A 24,049-nucleotide genomic window follows, 5' to 3' on the forward strand; every position below is an offset into this window, starting at 1 on the left:
AACTCTGTGATATTGGCTCAAAGACTATCCAGTTGGGTCTCTTGTTGCATTAATCACTTATCAAGGGCGCAACTTGCTTCCATCCAGAGTCCCCTATCTCAGCAATCTATACAGCAACGACTTGGGCCTCTGCCCATACTTTCGCAGGACGTTATGTGATCACTGAAGATTTGGCCGCTCACACCATCTTTGACTCCACAGTACTCTCTGTAGTAAAAGATTCCACTCCGAAGTCCCAGCCTCCAGTGGTGGGTATTGCTCAGGAGTCACCTACAGTTGAGCACCCATAGGGACCCTACTTGAAGAAGAGGAAATTACTCACCTTGTGCAGTAACTATGGTTCTTCGAGATGTGTGTCCCTATGGGTGCTCCACAACTCACCCTCCTCCCCTCTACTTCAGAGTTCTCTATAGTGCTCTGTGGTAGAGAAGGAGGTTGGGGGGATGGGGGTAGGTTTTCGCCTGTGCAGTGCTAAATAACCTCAAGGCAGACCACGAGGGAGGGAGGGCACGTGCAGGCTCAACGGTACACTGCTACCAAAAATCTCCAATTAGAGGCGCAGGGGCACACATACACCTACATTGGAGCCCCCATAGGGACACACATCTTGAAGAACCATCGTTACTGCACAAGGTGAATAACTTCCTCTTCACAGACTGCTCTACATCTGCCTTTATACTTGGCCGCCAACCTGCTATTTGCAGCCTATCAAGGGTTTTCTCTATTCCCATATTCCCATTGTCATGTACTAAGAATATTATTTCAGTTGTAATTTCTGTTAGGACTTCCCATACAGACATATTATCATTTGTTTTAGTAGCTAATATCAACCCTGTTTCATGTTGCCAAATTTTCCATCCTTGGTGTGTTTCTTTTGATACTAATTTTTGTATTTCAGGATCTTTTCTTTGTAAAGCCACTAAATCAATTGTTCTACCTTTTCTCCTTCTGTTTTTGTTATTGGAGCCAACTGGACTTTTGATTGCCATGTTATCCCCTCCTTGGCTCTTTCCTTAGCCTATCCATCTGCCTTCGTATTCCATTGAGCTCCCTCAACATTTTTCTTATGAGCTTTTACTTTACCCCTTAATACGGATTGAGTTCTTTGTTGTGCTAGATCCCATAAATACATTAACTTGTCAGTATGGGCAATGGGTTTACCATCTGCTGATTTCCTGCCTCTTTTTTGCCACTGAGGCATCCAATCTACTTTGGCTCTTAATACCCATTCAGAACCCGTAAAAACAGCCACGGTTTCATTTGTTGGCATATTTTCCAATGGTACTACACCTCTACCCCGATATAATGCGGTTCTCGGGAGCCAAAAAATCTTACCGTCTTATAGGTGTGACCGCGTTATATCGGGGTAGGGAGAGGAACTGCTCCCTGCCCCAGCTCACCTCCGCTCTGCCTCCACCTCCTCCCCTGAGCGCGCTACCGCCGCTCTGCTTCTCCCCCCACCTTCCAGGCTTGCCGCACCAATCAGCTGTTTGGCGCGGGAAGCCTGGGAGGGAGGAGAAGCGGAGCTGCGGCGCACTAGTGGGAGGAGGCAGAGGTGAGCTGGGGCAGGGGGGCCACAGCAAGTAAGGGGGGGGGGGCGCAGAGGAACCGCTTGTGGTAACATGAATTCGGATATAACGAGGTAAAGCAGCCCTGCTCCCCGAAGCGCTGCTTTACTGCGTTATATAGAAATTTGTGTTATATCGGATCACGTTATATTGGGGTAGAGGTGTATTACAGCTACAATTTCAGCAGTTTGTGCTGAATGAGATAAACATGCTCCCTTAATAACTCTTTCATCAGATATCTTCACATCTGCATATCCCATATATGCCTTCCTTCCTCATAATAGCTAGATCCATCCACAAACGAAATCACATCTACTGAATCTATAACCTCGCCTAGGATTGCTCCACCTTGAAACAATGTCGGTCCTTCAAGAGGAATTTCTGGTAAAGGACATTGATGTTGTTCTCCTTCTATTAAAAGACACTAAGGAACTGGAGATAAGTTTGGAATCTTTTCCATGATTCTTATTCAACAAGGCTAATGTTCATTTTGCTAACCTGGGACTAGAGACATGCCCATCATTAATCTTTCCTGTTAGTACATATTTTACAGGTGAATGGGATGTTTTTAAAAGCATTGGGGATAACTGATTGGGATAAGAATCTTCGAGGCATATGCTACTGGTTGAGGACCTGTACCATCGTTTTGACTTAAAACAGCACTCATGCCTGTGCTTGTAGTAGCCAGCTGTAATATACTTACAGCTTGTTGTCCTACTTTTGGATATGCTAAAGTTGAGTCTTGAGCTAATGCTCTTCTAAGATGAGTAAAAGCTGCTTGCTGTTCCGAACTCCACTTCCATCTATTCCCTTTCTTTAATAACCTTTCTTTAATAACTGACACAATGGACTAGCTTTTCTGCATAATCCTCTATAAAATCTCTAGAGAAGTTAGTCATCCCTAAAAACAACCTTAAAGTGGGTACATCTGTTGGACCTGGCAATTTTTGTAATAATTCAACCCTTTGTTTGTCAGTTGATCGCCTTTCCTGTCCTAATGTTATTCCCAGGTAGTTGACTTGTTGGCATATTTGAGCTTTTTCTGGACTGACTTTGAACCCTGTTTCTTTTATTTTTTGTAACACTTGGTCTAATATTTCCAAATTATCTTCCTTAGATTTTGTGCTGATAAGAATATCCTCTTCATACAATATGATGATATCCTTATTGGGCATTTTATCCCACATTTTATTCACATGCATATGACAGATAGCAGGTGAGTTATGAAATCTTTGGGGCGTTCAAATGAAGCAGAACTGTCTTCCATAGAATGTAAAGGCAAATTTTTACCAGGAGTCTGGATGTAAAGGGATAGCAAAAAATGCATTGGCTAAATCTAAAACAGTGGACCACCGTGCTCCTCCCATAATGGAAGCAATCATTTCTGAATACTTTGCTCCTGCAGGAGCAGTCACTGAGGTTACTTTATTCAGAGGCCTCAGATAGATGGTTAACCTCCAGATTTTATCATCTGTCTTTAAAACTGGCCAAATAGCAGCATTATTTGTGCTCTGTTGTTCTACTATAACTCCTTGATCCAAAAGTCCTTGAATAGTCTTTATTAAACTGGGTTCTGCTTCTTTCGGATATTTATACTGTCTTTGGGGTGGAGATCAGGCCCAGTAATCAGCACCTCTGTTTCTGTTTTTCCACATTTGCCTTTATTAGTATCCCAGACCTCTTTATGCTTTTGTCCAATTTGCAAAACTTCTGCTGACCAATCAGGCCATTTCAGTTCTTCTTCTGCTTTAATAGTAGCTAACCTATACCCTGCTTCAATAAAAATTGGTTGATCTATGGTTCTAATTTTATTGAAAGGTATTTCCCATAACACCTTATTTACTAAATCTACTGTTACTCTAAGCTTTCTTAATATATTAACACCGATTATTCCATTGCCACCTAAATTTATTAAGCTGAACTGTTCCCTATCTTGTTTTGTCCCTAACTGAAAATGAACTGGAGCACTAAACGGTACTTTACTTATTGTTTCATTAAATCCTTGTAGCTTCCTTGTTATTACCAGGGGTCCAAATAAATTTTTGTTTCTAACTAAAGAAACTGTGGCACCCATATCTATTAACATATTTTGTCCAATCGCTCCCCTATTAAATTCCACATAAACAGTGGGTCTCCCCCAGTTATTTGTTTGTAAATGTGCCACAAAAACAGCATGTTCTTTTGCTGATGTCGGTGAGATGGGGGCGCTCAGCCTCCCTATACCTAATCTTTGAGACATGATGGAGCTGTAAGTATGCTTATTTCATGGTTGGCTAACCTTTGAAGCAATTTTTTGGTGGGTTAACCATTAATTTCCAAGTTTGTAAGGTAACAATTTTCTTCCAAGCCAATTCATTCCTAAATCACAAACTTTTCTCTTTTCATGAGGAACAAACTTTTTATTTTTCTTTTCTTTTCTTAATTCTTCTTTATTTTGTCTGCTTTGCTGCATTCCTTTTTCCTTTGGATCATTATTGGAAAACTTCACCATTGAAACCCTGGGGGGGTATCTTTTTGGGGGGTAACATGGTTCCCTTAGTATTTTGTTTTCTTTTAAAGGCTGGAATTTTTCCCTCTGTATTTCATGTAGTCTTTTCACTTTTTCCTCTATTTCCTGTAATGTAGTGGTTTCTGGATGGTCAGAAATGATAGCCATTCTTAATGCTGAATTAAACCCTAACAATAAAGCTCTTTTAAATTGAACTACATCATATATTATCTCTTGGTTGTTGTTTTTCCCTATGGAACCACACAACCAGGTCTTCATTAGGGAAGAAAAATTTCAAGATTTCTTCCTGTATCTTGTTTTTATCTCTTTGTCCTCCACACTGTATTTCATAGGGAAGTCCAGCAAAATCTTCTGAATGTATACATTCTTTTATTAGAGCTGAGAAGTTACTCCCTGTTAACCCAGGCATTCCTGATGTGTTAGCTAACCATCGAACTACTGTACTTCCAGTTAGGGGACCCATATGCTTTCCCAGGGCCCTAATTTGTTTCAGGGTATACAGTCTTTCTTCTGTTCGCTCCTCTTGTCCTCCCTCATTACCATGTGAAGTGGTTTTAATCACTGTGGTTGTAATGATTGGAGCCAGAGGAGGTGGTCTTTGTAGTTCTTCTAGTTCCTCACTTAATGAACTATAAGGTCCTGGGAGAGGTTCCTTGGAATAGTCATAACAACAAGGAGGATACATCCTTCTCGTCTGATCACTCCCAGATTTTATTGCTGCTATTACCCATTTACTTGCTCTTAATTCCTCCTTTAGTGTACATATTTGCCTTTTGCAGGCAGCATTCTTTCTTCCTTTCTTTCTTTTCACCCGCATCCAAGAGTACAAGTCTCATTGCAGCTTGCCTCTCTCTTGCTTTTTGTTTCCATTCCTCAATATCCTGAACCAATATTTCCCACTCATTTTTAATTTCATTTACTTCATTTTGTAAATCAATAATCTGAACTGAGTTAACGTAGTTGCTCTTAATGTATCAGCTTCTGCTTTTAAGCTAACTACTTCTTTATCCTTTGTCTCTTTTTATTTTTTTAATTCTTGTATTTCTTTTATTAATATATCTATTTCTAAATCCGGGATACTGGATGCCTGACACCAGAATCTGCCTCCCTCTAGCCTGTGCCTTTGGTGCCCGATTCTGTTTTCCATGGGCCTTCTTTCCCTTGTCTCAATTGACTTCTAAACTGACCCTTCCACCAGCCCTAGTCTAGACTCCCTGATCTTACTGGGGTGATCAGCTCCAGCATCAGTTAAACTACTGACCCTTCTACCAGCCTCAAACACTTTTCAGGGCTTCCTAATTTCTTTTAGGATTTCAGCTCAGGCATCAGTATAACAACAGTTTCTAACAAATACTCTTTTAAAAAAAAATTTATAACAACAAGGCTCTTACTTACTTTGGGCTCCAAATCCTTAATGTGCTTTGTGAAACTGGTTTTCAAGACAATTCATTAAGATAAAGAAAAATAAAATTTTTACTGCTTGGTGTCACTTGTCCTCTTATCCAGGGTGTTATACTTCCCTTAGGCTTCAAATTGCGCTTTGGGCCCACCCAGGGATGCCATGATGTTACCCCCAAATTTGGACCCGAAGCACCCCAATAATGGCCTCCCTATAACTGTAAACCAGTTATCAATTTAGCCCGTCTTAATGGGTAACAGGAGGTGGCCCGCCCTAGAAGAATTGCCCAGGTTTCACCAGGGAGTTTGTCTCTGACCCTCAGAGGACTCCCCAGGACACACATACAGACTTGCATTGACATAATAAAAGGTGTGAATTAAAACCAGTTCAGTTATTTTGGTGGATACTTGTGTGTAGATCAATCCTAATAGTCTACTTCTCTGCTACCTCTCTTCTGTTCTACTCCTGACCATTCTCTCCTGTGTCAAGGATTTATGCCTTGTACTAGGAATTCTGTTTGGGAGTGGATCTCTTTGTATGCTATGCCTCCTCTTTGTGGAATCCTTTTCTTGTATTGTATTGCTCCATGTCTGTTGCTAAGTTTCAACCAAATCTTAGGACTTTTATTTGTCCTTCCTATTTAGACATAGTTGGTGAAATCCTGGCTCCACTGAAGTCAAAGGGAGTTTTTCCATTGACTTTAATGGAACTAGGCTTTCATCCATGTTCTTTTGAGTTTAGTAACTCCATTTAAAACTCTGGAAGATATTCACATGAAGTAACAGATTGATGAAAAATCTTTAATTTACACGTTTTAAAAAGAGTTACATTGCAAGTCTAGCACAATTTTAATGCATATTTTATATAAATTTAACAAAATTTTCACAACAGATAATACAACACTTTGCAATTTAGAGCTGGCATGCTGTATCTTTTACAACCATTCAAATAATAAACATCCCACAGTAGAATGTATTATAATTAAAGTGAAACAGAAACTGACTTTCTGAGTTTGCCACTCTTAACATTTATTTTTGAATGAAAGCAAATGCCACTCACCACATTTTAAAAAACAATATTCTCTCTGGTCATCTTCAATATTCAGCTTCTGAATTATTTTATATATATTTTTAAGTGTAATTTTCTTCCAGCGTAATTATAACCTTTTTTGTTGTTTTTATCACCCAGCTGTCTGTGATCTCAGGCCCTTTGTTAAGGTTGTAATAGATTTATTTCTGCACTTAACTTTCCATTAGACCTGTGTGTTGTTATCTCATCAAGCTCATGTGCACAAAGCTTTTACTTGTGAGTTTTATTGTGTTGTTTGGAAACTGGAAAATTTAATTCCAACTCCTGTTGCATGTAATCTGTTTCATATCAACACTGTTTTTGCAACAGCAGGCTATATTAGAATCTTTCAGGTCCCTTTGTGCAGTCTCATGTGTCATGCTGCCTGTCAGTACCCGGCCCAGGCCAGGGAAGCTAATGATCCAACCACCGGACCAAATTTGGTGATGAATCCTGGTCACGTACCACCTAAAGCACGTTGCACATATGCTATGCAGGTGCTTACATAGTGACTTTCCTCAGCCACTGGATATACAACATGTATTTTTGAAACTTACCAACAAGTCTCTGATACAATTTCTGTTATGAATGTTTGAAAAGACAGAGCTAGTTAACTAGGCAGTCTAAATAAAATTAATGTAATAACTTTCTGGGAAAACTTACTTTCAAACAAAATTGTACAAATTACTAGAATATTTGATTCAGCATGTTTGGGTTGTTTTTTTAAATACGGATGGTTGATATTAACTGCTACCTATACTGCATCAGATGACACACAGCTGCTGGATGCAGTTTTTTTGGGTTTTTGTTTTGTTTTGTTTTTTGGGTTTTTTTTGTTTTTGTGTTTTTTTTAAAATGAATGAGTTTGGTAGCACAAGAAAAAAAGATTTGCAATTGTCTGGAGACTTCTTTAAAAAACTGTTTTTCTGGAAATCCACATTAGTGGATGTCAACTTTCCAGCGTAATACAAAATAGTTTCATTAGGAACTAAAGCAACCCAATGACCAGTCAGTGGACTGGCACCAGTCAGTGAGATCTCCCTGACACAGTTTAGGAAGGCAGTAAGCCAGTCCCTTGTATCAAAAAGTTTGAAAAAACACTAGCTTGAAGTTACTCCCTGGGAGGAGGGAGTGAAAAGACTGGCAAACCCAGAGGAGTGGGGAGGGCCAGGAGGTATGGAAGCAGCTCAGGGAAAGGCAGCAAAGTGCAGGGAATGGACCTTAGCCACTGTGTAGAGGGTCCCTGAGCCAGAACCTGGAGTATATGGTAGGCCTGGGTTCCCCTGGCTGCCACTGTAGGAGTGGCAGTGTGAGGCAGTGAAGCGGAAGACTGTCTGAGACTGCTTGAAACACTTCCCTCTGGAACAGGGAACCACAATAAGTGATCTGGCCAGAGGGCTGAGTCATGGAGAAGACATTACAGTTCCTGGAGTGAGAAATGGGCTGCAGAGGAAAAATTGATGGAGTGTAACTGCTGGAAGGGGTATTGGCATGACTGAGCTAATCTGCAGAACCACCAGGAGGCAGTACATCCAGTGGTGAGTAGAGCAACCCCATCACACTGATTTACATTGCTGATGTAACTATGGGCAATGATGTTCACACTATAATCCAGTGTGGACAAGGCTCTAGGAGGCAAAGTTTAGGCAGAACTGTTGTGCTAATGAACCCTTATCTGCAAATGATCTATTTGTGTTGGAATAAGAATATTTAAACAATTTGTGTAATTTATATAATCACTGTAGACTTGTTCTTGAGATTAGGTGCCAGCCTTCTTCCATCCCCTTTTTCTTTTGTTGCAAACAGTGCAGAAACCATGCCTTCCCTTGATACAAGACTACTTTTGCTTCATGAAATTAAAGGGAAACCAGTTGTACCCTATTTGAGTGTATTTGGGGTTGGGGGGGAGGAGAGTGAGTGACGAGGCCACTTCCTTGTAAACCTCCTGGACTTAGGTCTTTTTTCAATTTGGGTAAGAGTGATGTATGTTTGTGATCCTTGGTCAGTTTTCACCACTTCATTTCTTTTTCTCTGTTTTTCTGTTTCCCACATTATACCAATCTTTTTTTCCTTTCCTAGTCTGCTTTATTCTCTCCCCTTTCCCTCCCTCTCATGTCCCCAGAGCAGTGAGGAAGAACCCAGATACACTTGTGTGAAATTTGAACCTAACAATGGCCCAAGCAATGACACTATTCAGGCACCTGATAGAGAGATATTTGACCTAAGAATTCTTTCTAGCTAATATTATAAATTGTGTTCCCTGTGTTGCCGGCACCCAGTGCCCAGAGGCAAAACAACAGCAGGGGTTCGTTACCCGGTGTGCTTCAGTCAATAATCACAACGGGGTGGAGAAGCAGAAAAGTTTATTTGCAGCTGCAAACAAGGTACAGGGAGAATAAAATCTCAAATCCTGCACATCAGAGCAGATCATTACACAACTTTTATATTCCTTAATGCTACTGACTACACATTAGCCAATCAAAACTTTACACAAATACTCTGCCTTCCTTATATGGGTTACAACAATGTTTATTTCCTGCAATCTCTAACAACCATTCCTAGCAACTTAAACAACTAGCACATTCTGTCTGGCCTTGTAACTGTCTCTCCTATTATCTTTAACTTGGCGTCAGCAAACCTTACACTATAAGGCATTATCTACAACTGCAACATTGTTTTAAGAGCAAAAGAGCTTACTCAAACCAGCCAGGCCTGAATTCTATTAAGAGAGGTTGAGAAGAAGCCCTTCGGCCTTCAGCAGGGAAACTTCCTCGACCCTTATGGCCTTCCATCCCCTCAACTTAACTAGTGGCCATGCCCTGGGGTCTCCAACATGTGGAACATCAAAGAGGTGAATCACCTACTAAAAAGAAAAAGAATGATTACTCATCTGAAAACACTGAAAGCAGATATCTTCCTACAGGAAACACACCTCAATGACTTTCAGGCAGAGAAATTTAGGAGGGATGGATGGGTATTTAACAATTTCTTCTCTGCAGCCAAAAGTGTAGAAATGTTATTTAACAAAAGACTACACATTCTAGATGTAAATAAAGATGAGGAAGGTAGATTTTTGCTGGTGAAGGCTAAGATCTCACTCTATGTGTATCTTAATTAACCTATATGGACCAACTTAAAATGATTCAAGTTTTTTTTTAAATGACTTTTTTTCTAAATTAATTACTAACCCACTAGAATAAATCATCATACCAGGAGATTTTAATGAGGCATTGGACTCTTTTTTTTTTAGACAAGTTAGGCTGGCCCCACTATACACAGTCACATCTAGGAACATTATAAAAGATTATATGGAAGAATTGGAGTTAAAAAATGTATAGCAGTTGCAGAACCCTACCCTGAAGGATTTTACTTTTTTTCCCCCTCCTCACCTTCACATTAACAAATAGATTTCTTTCTGATTTCTATTAATCTGGTAGACTCCATGCTTAAAAATGCAAACAAGTTTATCATGATCTCTAATCATGCCCAATGATATTACAGTTTTCCCCTCCTGATATTAATTGGACTTGTAAAAGATGGAGACGGAACTCTTTTATGAAAAATAAATACTTTCAGAACTATGTCACAGAAGAAATTTGGTTTTTCTTCTAAACAAATGACATACCAGAAAGATCCTGATCCACCCTATGGGGTACATTAACAGCTTTTATTAGGAGCAGGATCATTTCCTACTCAGTGAGTAGGAAGAAGGCTAGCTAGGCTCAGCTCCTGGAATTGATCAAACAACTCAAAGCTATGGATTTAGAATGTGCAAACTACCCTTCTCAAAAAAATCTTTAAAAAATAATTTATCTTTGGGATGAATTAAATAGGCTGACTTCAGCACATGCTGAATTTTCTCTTCTTAGATTCAAACCACCATACTGGGAGTCGGGGGACAGAGTGGGGGAAATTCTCACATACAGATTAAAAGTGAGAGATCAAAGGTCCCAAATAGTATTACTCAAATCAGAACAAGGGCAGGTTCTTACTAATCTTTTATCAATTTTTGAAATTCTATCTAGCTCTTTAGAATAATGATTTACCACTTGACCCTAAAGAACTGAATAATGTTGTTAAAACTCAATCTCCCACAAATCTCAGAAGAGCAGCAGACCAGGGTGGCCTCTCCTTTGCAGTCAAAGGAAACGAGCTTACGAAGGAAATGAGTCCAGGCAAGACCCACAGCCCTGATAGCCTATCGATAGAATTCTATCAAAGTTTCAAAGAAATTCTGACTCCTTAGCTGTTAGACATTTACAAAGATGCCTTAAAGAAAGATATGTTACCTCCTGGTCTGAGAGAAGTCAAGTCCTAATTAGTATACTATTAAAATTGGGTAAGGATGTGCAAAAGTGTAACAGCTACAGACCCATCTCCTTAATCAATACAGTTATAAAATACTTTCCAAAAATATTGCTAAGAGGCTTGAAAATGTAATGAGTGATATACTTCACCCCAGTCAAGTGGGATTTATTTTAAAAAGGCCTGGTTCAGATAACACATGTCAGTTGATTAGAGTTATGGCATTCCATCAACCTTCTAGAAATTCCCATACAATCATTTCATTCAATGCAGAGAAAGCCTTTGACAAGAGTGAACTCATGATGTCTGCTTCTTACGCTGGATAAATTTGGGTTGAGGAAATCCTTTATTTCACAGATAAAGCTGTTATATTCCAAACCCAACACTCATACCCTCACAAATAGCAAAATATCTTCTCCCCACCCTGTTTTGATCTGTTTTGGGGAACTAGAGAGGGATGCCCCCTCTCCTCCCTCCTGTTGAGTCTAGCATTAGAACCATTTGCAGCACTAAGTAGGGAACTTCAAGGGATCAAATCAAGGACTCAGGAGACAAAAATCCTTAAATATGCAGATAACGTCATCCTATTTATTAAAAATCTGGGTCAGTCTATCCTACAGACAATAGGTAACTTTGGTAAATTCTCTGGCTAAAAGATAAATTAGGATAAATTGGAAGCAATTAAGATCTCACTGGATTTAGTAGGAAGTGTCTTTTTCTACAGGGACATTTAGATGGCAACAGACAAACCTCAGATATTTTGGCATCCTGTTCCGTAAGGAAATTCAAAAGCCTAGCCATATGAATCATGCAGTTAGCAAATGATTTAAATTCATGGCAGGCACTACCTCCCTCTGTCTGAGGACAAATAAGCATAATTAAAATGAATGCTCTTCCCAGGATTCTCTTTAGTCTGAATTCCCTACATATCTGGCACAGGTCAGACAAGCTTGGGAGACATGCTCCTTCGTCGTGGCAACCTCAATGGCCACCTGCTGCACAATGGCCCTTCTGGACCCCCTGGGCTTATCATCAGGCCCGGGATACCCCTTGCAGAGTTTCTAGGTCCATTACATTGGGGCATCACCGGGCACAGTCACCGGTGGACAGAACCACCCCTCGTACCACAGAGGCAGCTCTATCTAGACCATCCCTGCTTACTACAGAGGGCACATCAGAACTAGCCCCAGATCCACCCCCTCATCCAAGGTTCCAACAGACAATGCTCAGCCACTTGGCACCAACACTGCCCCGAACTAACCTGAGCACATGGTGGGCCATGATGACCCTATGCCTCCACTGGCCACTTCTTCGTCCTCACCTGATGAGGCGGTGTTATCAGTAATTAAGACTGTTGGCAACAATTATAGTGCTTTGTGGCAGACTCCAGCCTCCATTCCACCAACTGCCAGGGGTGTGGAAAGAAAATACTTTGTTCCCTCTAAGGGCTATGAATTTTTGTTCTCCCACCCACACCCTTGCTCCCTGGTGGTCTCTGTGGTGAATGAGAAGGAGTGTCAGGGACCGGGTCAGCAAGCACCAGCTCCTAAGGCCAAAGAGGCCAAACGGATGGACCTCTTTGGCAGGAAAATGTATGCCGCAGGGGGTCTATTGCTAACCAGCAAGCTATTCTCAGCAGGTATACTTTTAACTCATGGGACTCCATGTCAAAATATAGGGAGTTACTTCCCACTGACTCAAAGGCTGAGTTCTTGGCTTTGGTCGAGGAGGGGAAGACAGTTGCCAGGACATCCCTGCAGGCCTCACTTGGCCAACTCCACGGCACATACCATCACTTCGAGGGTGGTCATGAGGAGAACAGTTTGGCTCCAAGCATCCGGGCTTCCCCTAGAAGTTCAGCAGACCATGCAGGACCTTCTCTTTGAGGGTGCAGGGTTGTTTTGTGACTAGACTGATTCAAGGCTTCAAAGCCTTAAGGATTCGAGGACAACCATAAAATCTCTGGGGATGCACACACCTGCTACCCAGAGAAAGCCCTTCAAGCCTCAGCCGGTGCAACAGCAGAGGCAATACCAACCCCGCCCTACGCAGGGCCAGAGAGGCACGAATTCCAGGTGTAGACCTTCCAACCCTCCCTCAGGCCAAGGGAAGGGCCCAACCAAGCCATCGTCGGGACCCAAGCAAGGGTTTTGAAGGGATACCTGAGGACGGTGTACCAGCCATGACTACGGATCCTTCCCCCCATTTTTTCAACTGTCTATCCCACTTCTACCGTGCATGGTCCCATATAACATCGGACTGTTGGGTTCTTCACATGGTAGAAGTGGGATATTCTCTCCAATTCTGCTCCTCCCCTGGGATGGGTTGGGTCACAGAAACTCCCTCAAGACTGACACTAGATGTGCTGGGATACCACTGAGAACAAATCCTCCTGCCAGAAAAGGCTTCCCTCTACTCCTGTCTTGTTGAGCTAGACACCCCAGTAGGCTCCAGCACAGACCAAGAGGTTGGGCCACGCCCCCCTGCAGTTCAGAGAAACTAAGATTCACTTAGGCCAGGGGCTTCTCAGTTAACAGGGACTTTCCCAGCACCCAGTGTTCAGTCTTTCTGGGAGCCTAAACCCCGAATAAATCCGTTTTACTCTGTATAAAGCTTATACAGGGTAAACTCATAAATTGTCTGCACTCTATAACACTAATAGAGAGATATGCACAGCTGTTTGCTCCCCTAGGTATTACTTATTTACTCTGGGTTAATTAATAAACAAAAGTGATTTTATTAAGTATAAAAAGGAGGATTTAAGTGGTTTCAAGTAATAACAAACAGAACAAAGTAAGTTACCAAGCAAAATAAAACAAAACACGCAAGGCTAACTTAATACACTAAGGATCTAGTTACAGATACCAACTTCTCAACTTAGATGTTATCTCAGGTACAATCCTTTTCAGACCAATGTTGTAGTTTATGGCCTCGGTCCAGCAATCACTTATACCCCCGTAGTTACAGTCCTTTGTTCCATTTTCTTTCAGGCATCTCTTTGGGGTGGAGAGGCCATCTCTTGAGCCAGCTTAAGACAAAATAGAAAGGCTTCCAGGGCTTTTTATATTCTCTTTCTTGTGGGCAGAAACCCCTTTGTTCTTCTGTGCAAAATCACAGCAACAAGATGGAGTTTGTAGCCACCTGGGCAAGTCACATGTCCATGAATGAGTCAGCTTTTTGCAGGCCGACGCCATTGTTTACATGTTAGTTTGAATGTTCCCAGGAAAGTTCAGATGTGGATTGGTGTCTCCCAAAGTCCATTGTTAGTTAAGTATTCCCAATTACTTGAATAGCTTCTTCACAATATATTGGCCAAACCTCCCTTATGTGTTTCCTACAGCAAACACTTCAAATACAAGCATAGAGCCAACGCTCATAACTTCAGATATAAAAATGATACATGCATACAAATAGGATGAATATATTCAGTAGATCATAACCTTTACAAAGATATGTTACCTGGCATGTGTAGCACAAAATATATTCCAGTTGTGTCATATTTACACTCATAAGCATATTTCCATAAACATATAGAGTGCAACATCATATCCCCTCCCTCCCACCCCCCTTCCCCATCTCTCTTCTGGGACCCCTCTCATGAGCAACTCCTTATCCAGGAGGTGCAGGTGCTCCTCGCCACAGGAGTGGTGGAAGAGTTTCCTCAGGAGCTAAGGGGCAAGGGATTCTATTCCCATTATTTCCTAATCCCCAAGGCAAAGGGAGGTCTCAGACCCATCTTAGACCTGTGAGCACTCAATCAGTTCATGGTAAAGTTGAAATTCTGCATAGTCTCTGTCAAGGTTCCTCCCCCACTCTGAACTCTAGGGTACAGATGTGGGGACCTGCATGAAAAACCTCCTAAGCTTATCTTTACCAGCTTAGGTCAAAACTTCCCCAAGGTACAAAATATTACACCCGTTATCCTTGGACTGGCCGCTACCACCACCAAACTAATACTGGTTACTGGGGAAGAGCTGTTTGGACGCGTCCTTCCCCCCAAAATACTTCCCAAAACCTTGCACCCCACTTCCTGGACAAGGTTTGGTAAAAAGCCTCAATAATTTGCCTAGGTGACTACAGACCCAGACCCTTGGATCTTAAGAACAATGAACAATCCTCCCAACACTTGCACCCCCCCTTTCCTGGGAAATGTTGGATAAAAAGCCTCACCAATCTGCATAGGTGACCACAGACCCAAACCCTTGGATCTGAGAACAATGAAAAAGCATTCAGTGTTTTACAAGAAGACTTTTAATAAAAAATAGAAGTAAATAGAAATAAAGAAATCCCCCCTGTAAAATCAGGATGGTAGATATCTTACAGGGTAATTAGATTCAAAAACATAGAGAACCCCTCTAGGCAAAACCTTAAGTTACAAAAAAGATACACAGGCAGAAATAGTTATTCTATTCAGCACAATTCTTTTCTCAGCCATTTAAAGAAATCATAATCTAACACATACCTAGCTAGATTACTTACTAAAAGTTCTAAGGCTCCATTCCTGGTCTATCCCTGGCAGAAACCAGCATACAGACAGACACAGACCCTTTGTTTCTCTCCCTCCTCCCAGCTTTTGAAAGTATCTTGTCTCCTCATTGGTCATTTTGGTCAGGTGGCAGTGAGGTTACCTTTAGCTTCTTAACCCTTTACAGGTGAGAGGAGCTTTCCCCTGGCCAGGAGGGATTTCAAAGGGGTTTACCCTTCCCTTTATATTTATGACAGTCTCCCTGAGCACAATTATCCCTTCTCTGGATCTGGGGGACTGGTTTGCTGCCCTCGACATGAAAGATGCATACTTCCACATAGCCATCTGGCCACACCACAGACACTTCCTGAGGTTCATTGTCAAACACATACATTATCAGTTCAATGTGCTCCCATTCGGGTTATCAACAGCCCCCTGGAGTGTTCACCAAGTGTATGTCAGTCATTGCAGCCTTTTTCCGAAAGAGACAAGTGCAAGTATACTTAGACAATGGACTCCTGTGAGGGCGCTCCAGGGAGCAGGTGCAATCCCATGTCCTGTTAGAGAGACCTTCCAGAGGCTGGGTCTCCTCCTTAATGTAAGCAAATCAACTCTGTCACCCACCCAATGAATAGAATTAATTGGGGGAAGTGCTGGACTCGGTGCGGCACGCCAGGATGAGACTCAGACCATACCAGGTGTGATTTACTACTGCTTATCACCTGTGTCTGGACAGTCTAGACTCAGTAGTAACAGTACCACCACAAGTCCTAGACACCGTAGGATGGTAGTTGGACCCTTGCATAGTCTGCGAAGGAGTCCCATTCACTATCCCTCAACTGTCCATGATCTTAGTAACAAACGCATCAGACCTTGGTTGGGGGGCACACCTAGGACACTTACAGACTCAAGGCATTTGGTCGCAGTTCGAGATCCTGCTCCACATCAACATAAAGGAACTCAGAGTGGTAAGACTAGCCTGCCAAACCTTCCATACAGTATTGCAAGGTCACTGCATGGCAGTGCTGACTGACACCACCACCTCCATGTTCTATATAAAAAAGCAGGGTGGAGCCCATTCCTCCCCTCTCTGTCAGGAGGCTCTCCACCTGTGGGAGTTTTGTGTAGCCCACTCCATTCACCTGGAGGCATCCTATCTCTTGGGAGCACGTAACTAGCTTGCAGACTACCTCATCAGGTCATTCTGCAGTCACAAGTGGTCTATCTGGATGAACATCATCCACTCCCTCTTCCAAAGGTGGGGGTTTCCCCAGGTAGACCTATTTGCCACAAGGAGCAACATGAAGTGTCCAATGTTTTTATCCTTCCAAACACACAGCTTGGGATTAATCTCAGATGCGTTCATGATGCACTGGGGGAACCATCTACTGTATGACTTCCCTCCGATACCACTCGTCCACAAGGTTCTCCTCAAGATTTGCAGGGACAAGGCAGTGGTAATTCTGCTCACTCTAGCTTGGCTGCGCCAACTTTGATACACCACACTTCTGGAGCTGTCAGTCAGCACCCCCATTGTGCTGCTGCTCCTTCCTGATCTGATTATGCAGGACCATGGCCACCTGCTTCACTCAGACCTCCAGGCCCTGCACCTCACAGCCTGGAAATTCCATGGTTAAACACAAGGGAGCTCCAATGCACAGAGTCGGTGAGGGAGGTGCTCCTTGGTAGCAGGAAACCTTCCACCAGAGCCACCTACCTGGCCAGATGGAATCAGTTTTCATGCTGGTGTAATCTCAGTCGAGTATCTCAACTCCAGACATCTCTACCATTCATCCTGGACTACCACCTACACCTGAAGTAGCAAGGCCTAGCCGGATTGTCTATCAAGGTGCACCTCGCAGCCATCTGAGCTTTCCACCCTGGAGAGTTGGGGCATTCAGACTTCGCTAATCCTATGGTGGGCCATTTCCTTAAGGTTCTGGAGTGCTTATACCCTTACTCTTGCCCACTGGTACCGACTTGGGACCTCAATCTGGTCTTAGCTAGGTTTATGGGAGTCCCATTTAAACCACTCTCTACATGTTCCCTTCTGTATTTCTTGTGGAAGGTAGCCTTTCTGGTTGTAATCACATCGGCCAGGAGGGTATCGGAGATAAAATCATTAACCTCTGACCCCCACAACACAGTCTTCCACAAGGACAAGATACAACTCAGGCTGCACCCAGCTTTTCTCCCCAAGTCTTGATATTTTTCTACCTCAAACTGCATGCCAATGCACAGGAGCAGAAGTTTCACTCGTTAGATGTGCGGAGGGTGTTAGCGTTCTACATGGAGCACACAAAACCTTTCAGGAACTCAAACCAGCTGTTTGTAGTGGTGGTGGACTGGATTAAGGGACTTCTGGTCTCCTCACAGCGATTCTCTTCCTGGATTACGGACTGTATTTGTGCCTGCTATGACCTCACCAAGGTCCCAGCCCCGGCTGTAACGGCTCACTCAACAAGGGCTCAGGCCTCTTCCACCGCTTTCCTGGCCCAGGTACCCATCCAAGAGATCTGCAGGGCAGCTACCTGGTCCTCGGTGCATACCTTTGCCACCCATTTTGCCATCATACAGCATGCTAGAGACTATGCAGCTCGGTAGAACAGTGCTTCAGTCAGTGATTCCTTAACTCCGACCCCACCCCCGCGAGAGAGATTGGGGGTCACCTAATTGGAATTGACATGCACAATCACTCGAAGAAGAAAAGAAGATTACTCACCTTCTTGTAATTGTTGTTCTTCAAGGGGTGTTGTTCACGTCCATTCCAATATCCACCCTCCTTCCCCTCTGTTGGAGTAGCTGGCAAGAACGAACCAAAGGGGGATTGGGATGGCAGGGTCATAAATTGAGCGCCATGAGGGCGCCACTACAGGGGGCTCCCTGGCCAACCTGACGGGAGCTGCTAAGAGAAAAGATTTCCAATGACCGTGCACATGGCGTGCACACATCTAGTTGGAATTGACGTGAACAATGCCTCTCAAAGAAGAAGAGTTATAACAAGGTGAGTAATCGTCTTTTCCGTTTTTACAATCAAACAGTTCTGTTTAAAGATATACATACTTGAAATATAAATGCTTTAAAAATGAAATACACTAGCATTTTTTACCATTTTGTCATATTTTGTATATGGCTATTTATTTCTTAAGTATTTGGGGCATTTCTAAAAGACTCCTCGCTGTAAATATTTAGCATCTGATACTAGTAGCAGTTTTCTTCTGTTGGTCTTAACCATAAAAACAAATGATAGAATTGATTCTGTAGATCATAAATAATCAAAGTGAACTGATCGGTGACCTGAGATAAAAATAAGATAAATGGGTTTAACTTTTTTTCCTCCACTCTTCTGCATTGCTATTAGAATCCCCACAATTCCTAATTTCCCCAACCATCTGCTCTTAAGAAATTCTGGTCATGATCAGCATGGTTTGAATTATTCCTCACTCCTACCACCCCAAAAAACTCCATGGCAGGGCAAGCATCCTTTCAACAGAGAACAGGATTGAACAATTGAAGACTGTCAATGGATTGCTGCATCTTAAATGGCCACATTGGCCAATAAGCCTTTTTTAGCATTTTTAAATGTTAATGTTGTAAGGAATGGTTAGATTAGTTCTCGTGTTGTCAGTTGGACACTGTAGTGGCACCAAGCACATTATGCATCTCCATGATGTTCTGTACTGAACAAAATCCAGCAATTTACAGGGTGGAATGCCTGTCAGAGACAGGTGTCTGATGCTGTCCAGTCATCATGTATCAGATATTCTGGGGTGAGGAGGGTGTCTTTTCAGTCTTGCTTTCATTGGGTCAGAGTCAAATATGTGTAAAAGATCCTTAATTATTAGATTAATTTTTATAGATCATGAATGAGGTTGATCCAAGGCAAATGCATTTGTGGTTTTCCCACTTGGGTTTGTTTGTGTGTGGCGGGGATTCATTAGTTCATCTGTCCCTAGGTCTGGCTCCTGGAGAAAGATATGAGAACCCTGGAGTGGGCTGCATCCACTGGGATAAGGTTGGAGCTTCCCTCTATGGTACATTTACCACAGGTGGTTAGGCCGCTTATGGTGAGACATGGCAGTACAATTAAGGCAACTGGTGCAATACCAAAACCACAGCTGCTTGGCTGAACACCTCCTAAATTATTATACAAAAGGAGAGTTGTTTTTGGATGTTCTCTCCAAGTCAGTAAAATTAATTACCATGCAGCCTCTCCAGTTTTTCTGGGACATATAGGGGCTGAGCCAAAGGCTACTGATATCAGTGAGAATATTTTCATTGTGTTAAATGAGCTTTGTATCAGGCCTTTTTTTGCACAGTATACATTTTTTTCCACATATTCAGAATGGGGACAAAATACTCATGACCTATTGGTCAGACAAGTTATTGGCATTTTAAAAATGCTATATTATATTTCAGATTTCAATTAAAGATAATTTCTTGGGGCATAAGAAGTCATGTGCAAGAAATTTCAGTACTTGGCCTAAATGAAACAGGCAAGGGATGCATTTTGGTCACACTTTGTACTGACACTTATACACCGACAGAAGAAAAAAAATAAAGTAGACACTTAAATACTTAATTTGATTTATTATATGATCTGTTTTATTAAAATATTTTACCCAGTGTTCACATTCTGCAAGAAAGTACACATGGCAAGTTTATAGTTAGGGCCCTATCATATTCGCAGTCCATTTTGGTCAATTTCATGGTCATAGGATTTTGAAAATCATAAATTTCATTATTTCAGCTATTTAAATCTGAATTTTCAGTGTTGTAATTGTAGGGGCCCTGACCCAAAAAGGAGTTGTGGGGGGCGACAATGTTATTGTAGGGGGGGTTGCAGTACTGCTAGCCTTACTTTTGCACTGCTGCAGACAGTGGCACTGCCTTCAGAGCTGGGCAGCTGGAAAGCAGTGGATGCTGGCTGGGAGCCCAGCTCTGAAGGCAGAGCTGCTGCCAGCAGCAAGCCAGAAATAATGATAGCATGGTATATTGCTACCCTTACCTCTGTGCTGCTGCCTGCAGAGACGGACCCTCAGTCAGCGGCCGCCCAGCTCTGAAGGCAGCAGCGCAGAAGTAAGGGTGGCATGGTATGGTATCATCATCCTTATTTCTGCACTGCTGCTGATGGCAACTCTGCCTTCAGAGCTGGGAGCCTGGCCAAGTGCTGCCACTCTCCAGCTGCCCAGCTCTGAAGGCAGCACAGAAATAAGGGTGGCAATACCATGACCCCCTAAATAACCTTACAACCCCCCTGCAACTCCCTTTTGTGTCAAGACCCCCAATTTAAGAAACACTGGTCTCCCCTGTGAAATCTGTATAGTATAGGGTACAAGCACACAAAAGACCAGATTTCAGGGGGTGGGGGTGTGAACTAGATTTCATGGTCTGTGATGCATTTTTCTTGGCTGTGAATTTGGTAGGGCCCTATTTGTAGCACAAATCACAATTGTCAAATCACTGGAAGCCGTTAAAGTCAAAAGCACTTAGTAATTCCATGATGTTTGAATGCTCTTAAACATAAAGGAAATCTTAAGACAGGAACCTGTCTGAGAAACAGTTTTTAAAAGGGAACGTAAGTGGTTAGACTTACATACAGAATTTAATCCAATGTTTAAAGAGTTAGGTATGTTACAAAATCCCCAAATAGTTATCTTTATCATCATTTAAAAATGAGTGGCTAATATATTAAAAAATAAACAAACACTTTCCTTTTTCTGTGTACATTCTCTTAAATCAGGGGTGGACAAACTTTTTGGCCCGAGGTCCACATCTGGGTATAGAAATTGTGTGGCGGGCCATGAATGCTCATGAAATTGGGGGTTGGGGTGCGGGAGGGCAGGAGGGCTCTGTCTGGGGATATGGATTCTGGGGTGGGGCTGGGGATAAGGGGTTCGGAGGGCTGGAGGGGGGTCAGGGGGTTGGGGCACGGAAGAGGGTCGGGGGGCAGGATCTGGGCAGTGCTTACCTCAAGCAGCTCCCAGAAACAGTGGCATGTCCTCCCTCCGGCCCCTACACGAAAGTGCGGCCAAGTGTTTCTGCATGCTGCCCTGTCCGTAGGCACCACCCCTGCAGCTCCCACTGGCTGTTGTTCCTGACCAATGGGAGCTGCGGGGGCAGCATGCAGAGCCCCCTGGCTGCCCCTAGACATAGGAGGTGGAGGGGGAACATGCCACTGCTGCCGGGAGTCATGTGGAGTGGGCAGGATGCCAACCCCGCTCCCCATCTGGAGCACCGGCGCAGGACAAACCCTGGACCCCACTTCCCAGCAGGAACACGAGGGCCAGATGTGGCCCCCTGGCTGTAGTTTGCCCACCCTGGCCTTGAATGATTGACAAAATGGGCTAATTTTCCTCTGCCTTACATGGGTTTTATGGCAGAGTAATTCCATTGACTTAAGTAGGGTTATTCTTGATTTACACCATTGAACTAAGTTGAGAATTGGGCCTAATGTTGTACTGTGAAGATAATCTTAGCTAATTGATTACATAGAAAATTACTTACCCAGCACTGAAAATATCTCTTCACTGAAATATCACTCTTGGGTTTTGTGCTCCCAACATGGTAGGTACAGGGCAGAACTCCCCTAACATTAAGGCTTTTGTCTGTCTGAAATAGCTCAGCAGAAGATACCGGTTCCTTCTAGCCAGTTTCTAAAGTGCTAAGGAAATACAATTTCTTCCTGTAAGCCAACTGTAAAAATTACTTATTATTCAGTAACTTTTCCTGGACACCCCACTGACAGATCCTTTACATTGACTCTCCATTCCAGGCTAAATACATCAGTCACTACAATGAGTACTAGTTGAATTTGGAAGTCCAGCTGTAAATGGAGATTGCCCCTGATTGCCATTAGTTGTTGGGATATAATGTGACATAACTTGCTTCCACTGGAATCTCAGGGTCCATGGAGATTGTCTTGTGGATAATATCAAAATTGTTGTTGACATCACACTCATCAGTTGTAGCACAGTAAGATAACACCTGCTGCCTTGGACAAATCCTTTTTGCTAGACAGGTGATATCTTATACTGAGGGAGGAAGGGAGGGAGCTTATACTGAGGGAGGAAGGCTTTGAGTCAAGTCATATCTACCCAGGCTTCAACGGTCTCCTGAGGACAACTGAGGACTTTGGATATTTTACCATGACCAGTGTGACTCCCATACTCAAATGGTGATATGAACTGATTCTTAGACACTTTTCAAATGTTTTTGATTATCCAGAGCGGGGAACATGTACCCACACCAAGAAAACAGGATTTCCAGCAATGTGTCTTCCTGAGGCTCCCAAGAGCTTTCTGAGAGGGACGAGAAGCGACACTATGGAGGTCTTTCTTGGACACCAGGTTGAGTAGCTCTACTGAATATTACTTGGGTCATAAATCAGAGACAATCTAGGCCAAGTGAATGAAAGGCCCACAGTCTCTATATGAGAGGGAGGTCCCTGGAAGCTGTTGTAAGTAGCGGACTACCTAAACATTCTGAAGCCTTCCAAGAACAATTTGTGCTGAGGAACCATGTTCTTCCTGGAATAGAATGCAAGATCTTCAGGGCAGGGACTCTCTCTTACTCTGGTTTTACAAAAAGAAAAGGAGTACTAATGGCACCTTAGAGACTAACCAATTTATGCTCAAATAAATTGGTTAGTCTCTGAGGTGCCACTAGTACTCCTTTTCTTTTTGCGAATACAGACTAGCACAGCTGCTACTCTGAAATCTGTTTTTACAGTATCTACCACAATGAGTCTGCAAACTTCATTGGGGGCCTTAAGTGCTACTGTAATACAAATAATAGTGCTTGAAGTGAAGACATATGAGGAAGAAATAGCCCTTTATTGATAGAGACGGTTAGGCCCTCATGCTGTCTTCCCTTAAGGAAGCATCTTGGACCACAATCATACTTCCAAAAGGCTTTGGGCTACTTCCCCCTCTTATTGCAAGAGGAGGAGCATTATATCTAGGGGGAAAATGTATATAGTATTAAGTTATATAAGGTTTTGAAGTGTTTGAATTAGAACATCTAAAGATCAAGGTGGGAGACATGGAGAGAACTGAAAATAAATGCACCAAACATAGCTGAAATAGGAGGCCACAGGAGCAGTGAACACTGGAAGTTTACTTGTAGCATTCATACAAGGTTCATGCACTTGGCAACATTCAGGGCACACCCGGAGTGTTGTGTAGGAGCAGTGCACACACGGCTCCTCTCAAGGGCATGAACCTTGGAATCTCGCCCAGATGACATGAACCGTGGGAAGCCTCCCAGGACTGGGCTCAAGGCCCAAGAGCAAGGAATGCGCTAGATAGAAATTGGTAAATAAGAATGTTAAACAAAGCCAGTGTATTCCTTTTATCTGTTGGGGAATGTAATGCGCGGGGGGAGAGAAAGAATAAAGAAGAGGGTGGAAAGCTGACAGCAGTCCGTTGGCAGACCAGCCTGCTTGCTTGCTTAAAACTTTGTGCTGTCTTGTATTTGAACCGCAACAACTGGTGCCCAAACGTGGGGCCCTCAGCACTCACCTCGCCCGGCAAGGGTTTCAGACGCGTCACTCATCCGCTTCGCGGATCCCGGTGAGTATTTTTCATTGTGGTAAGTATGGGAAGCTCCTTCTCTGCTTTGCAAGTGCAATACCGCAATGAGCTACAGTATTTGCTGCGTAAGGCTCAGCATGATTGCCCCACTCGAGAACTTACTCTCCTGCTACAGGAGGTGAGTGCCCAATGCCCGTGGTA

At 42.9% G+C, this 24,049-nt stretch overlaps 1 protein-coding gene across 3 annotated transcripts in view; it reads left to right on the forward strand.

Annotated features, from left to right (window-relative positions):
• The window catches only part of FAM151B (family with sequence similarity 151 member B), a 72,586-nt gene extending 49,680 nt beyond the window's left edge, over positions 1 to 22,906 (forward strand). For all 3 annotated transcript variants that reach the window (XM_073344366.1, XM_073344364.1, XM_073344362.1), the window contains one exon: positions 22,542 to 22,906. In XM_073344366.1, coding sequence (XP_073200467.1) covers positions 22,542 to 22,672 — 131 coding nt within the window. In that variant the 3' untranslated portion in view covers positions 22,673 to 22,906. The remainder of the gene's footprint in view (positions 1 to 22,541) is intronic.
• Positions 22,907 to 24,049: the final 1,143 nt, after the last annotated feature.

The sequence above is a fragment of the Lepidochelys kempii genome, chromosome 5, assembly GCF_965140285.1.
Source record: "Lepidochelys kempii isolate rLepKem1 chromosome 5, rLepKem1.hap1, whole genome shotgun sequence".
NCBI lineage: Eukaryota > Metazoa > Chordata > Testudines > Cheloniidae > Lepidochelys > Lepidochelys kempii.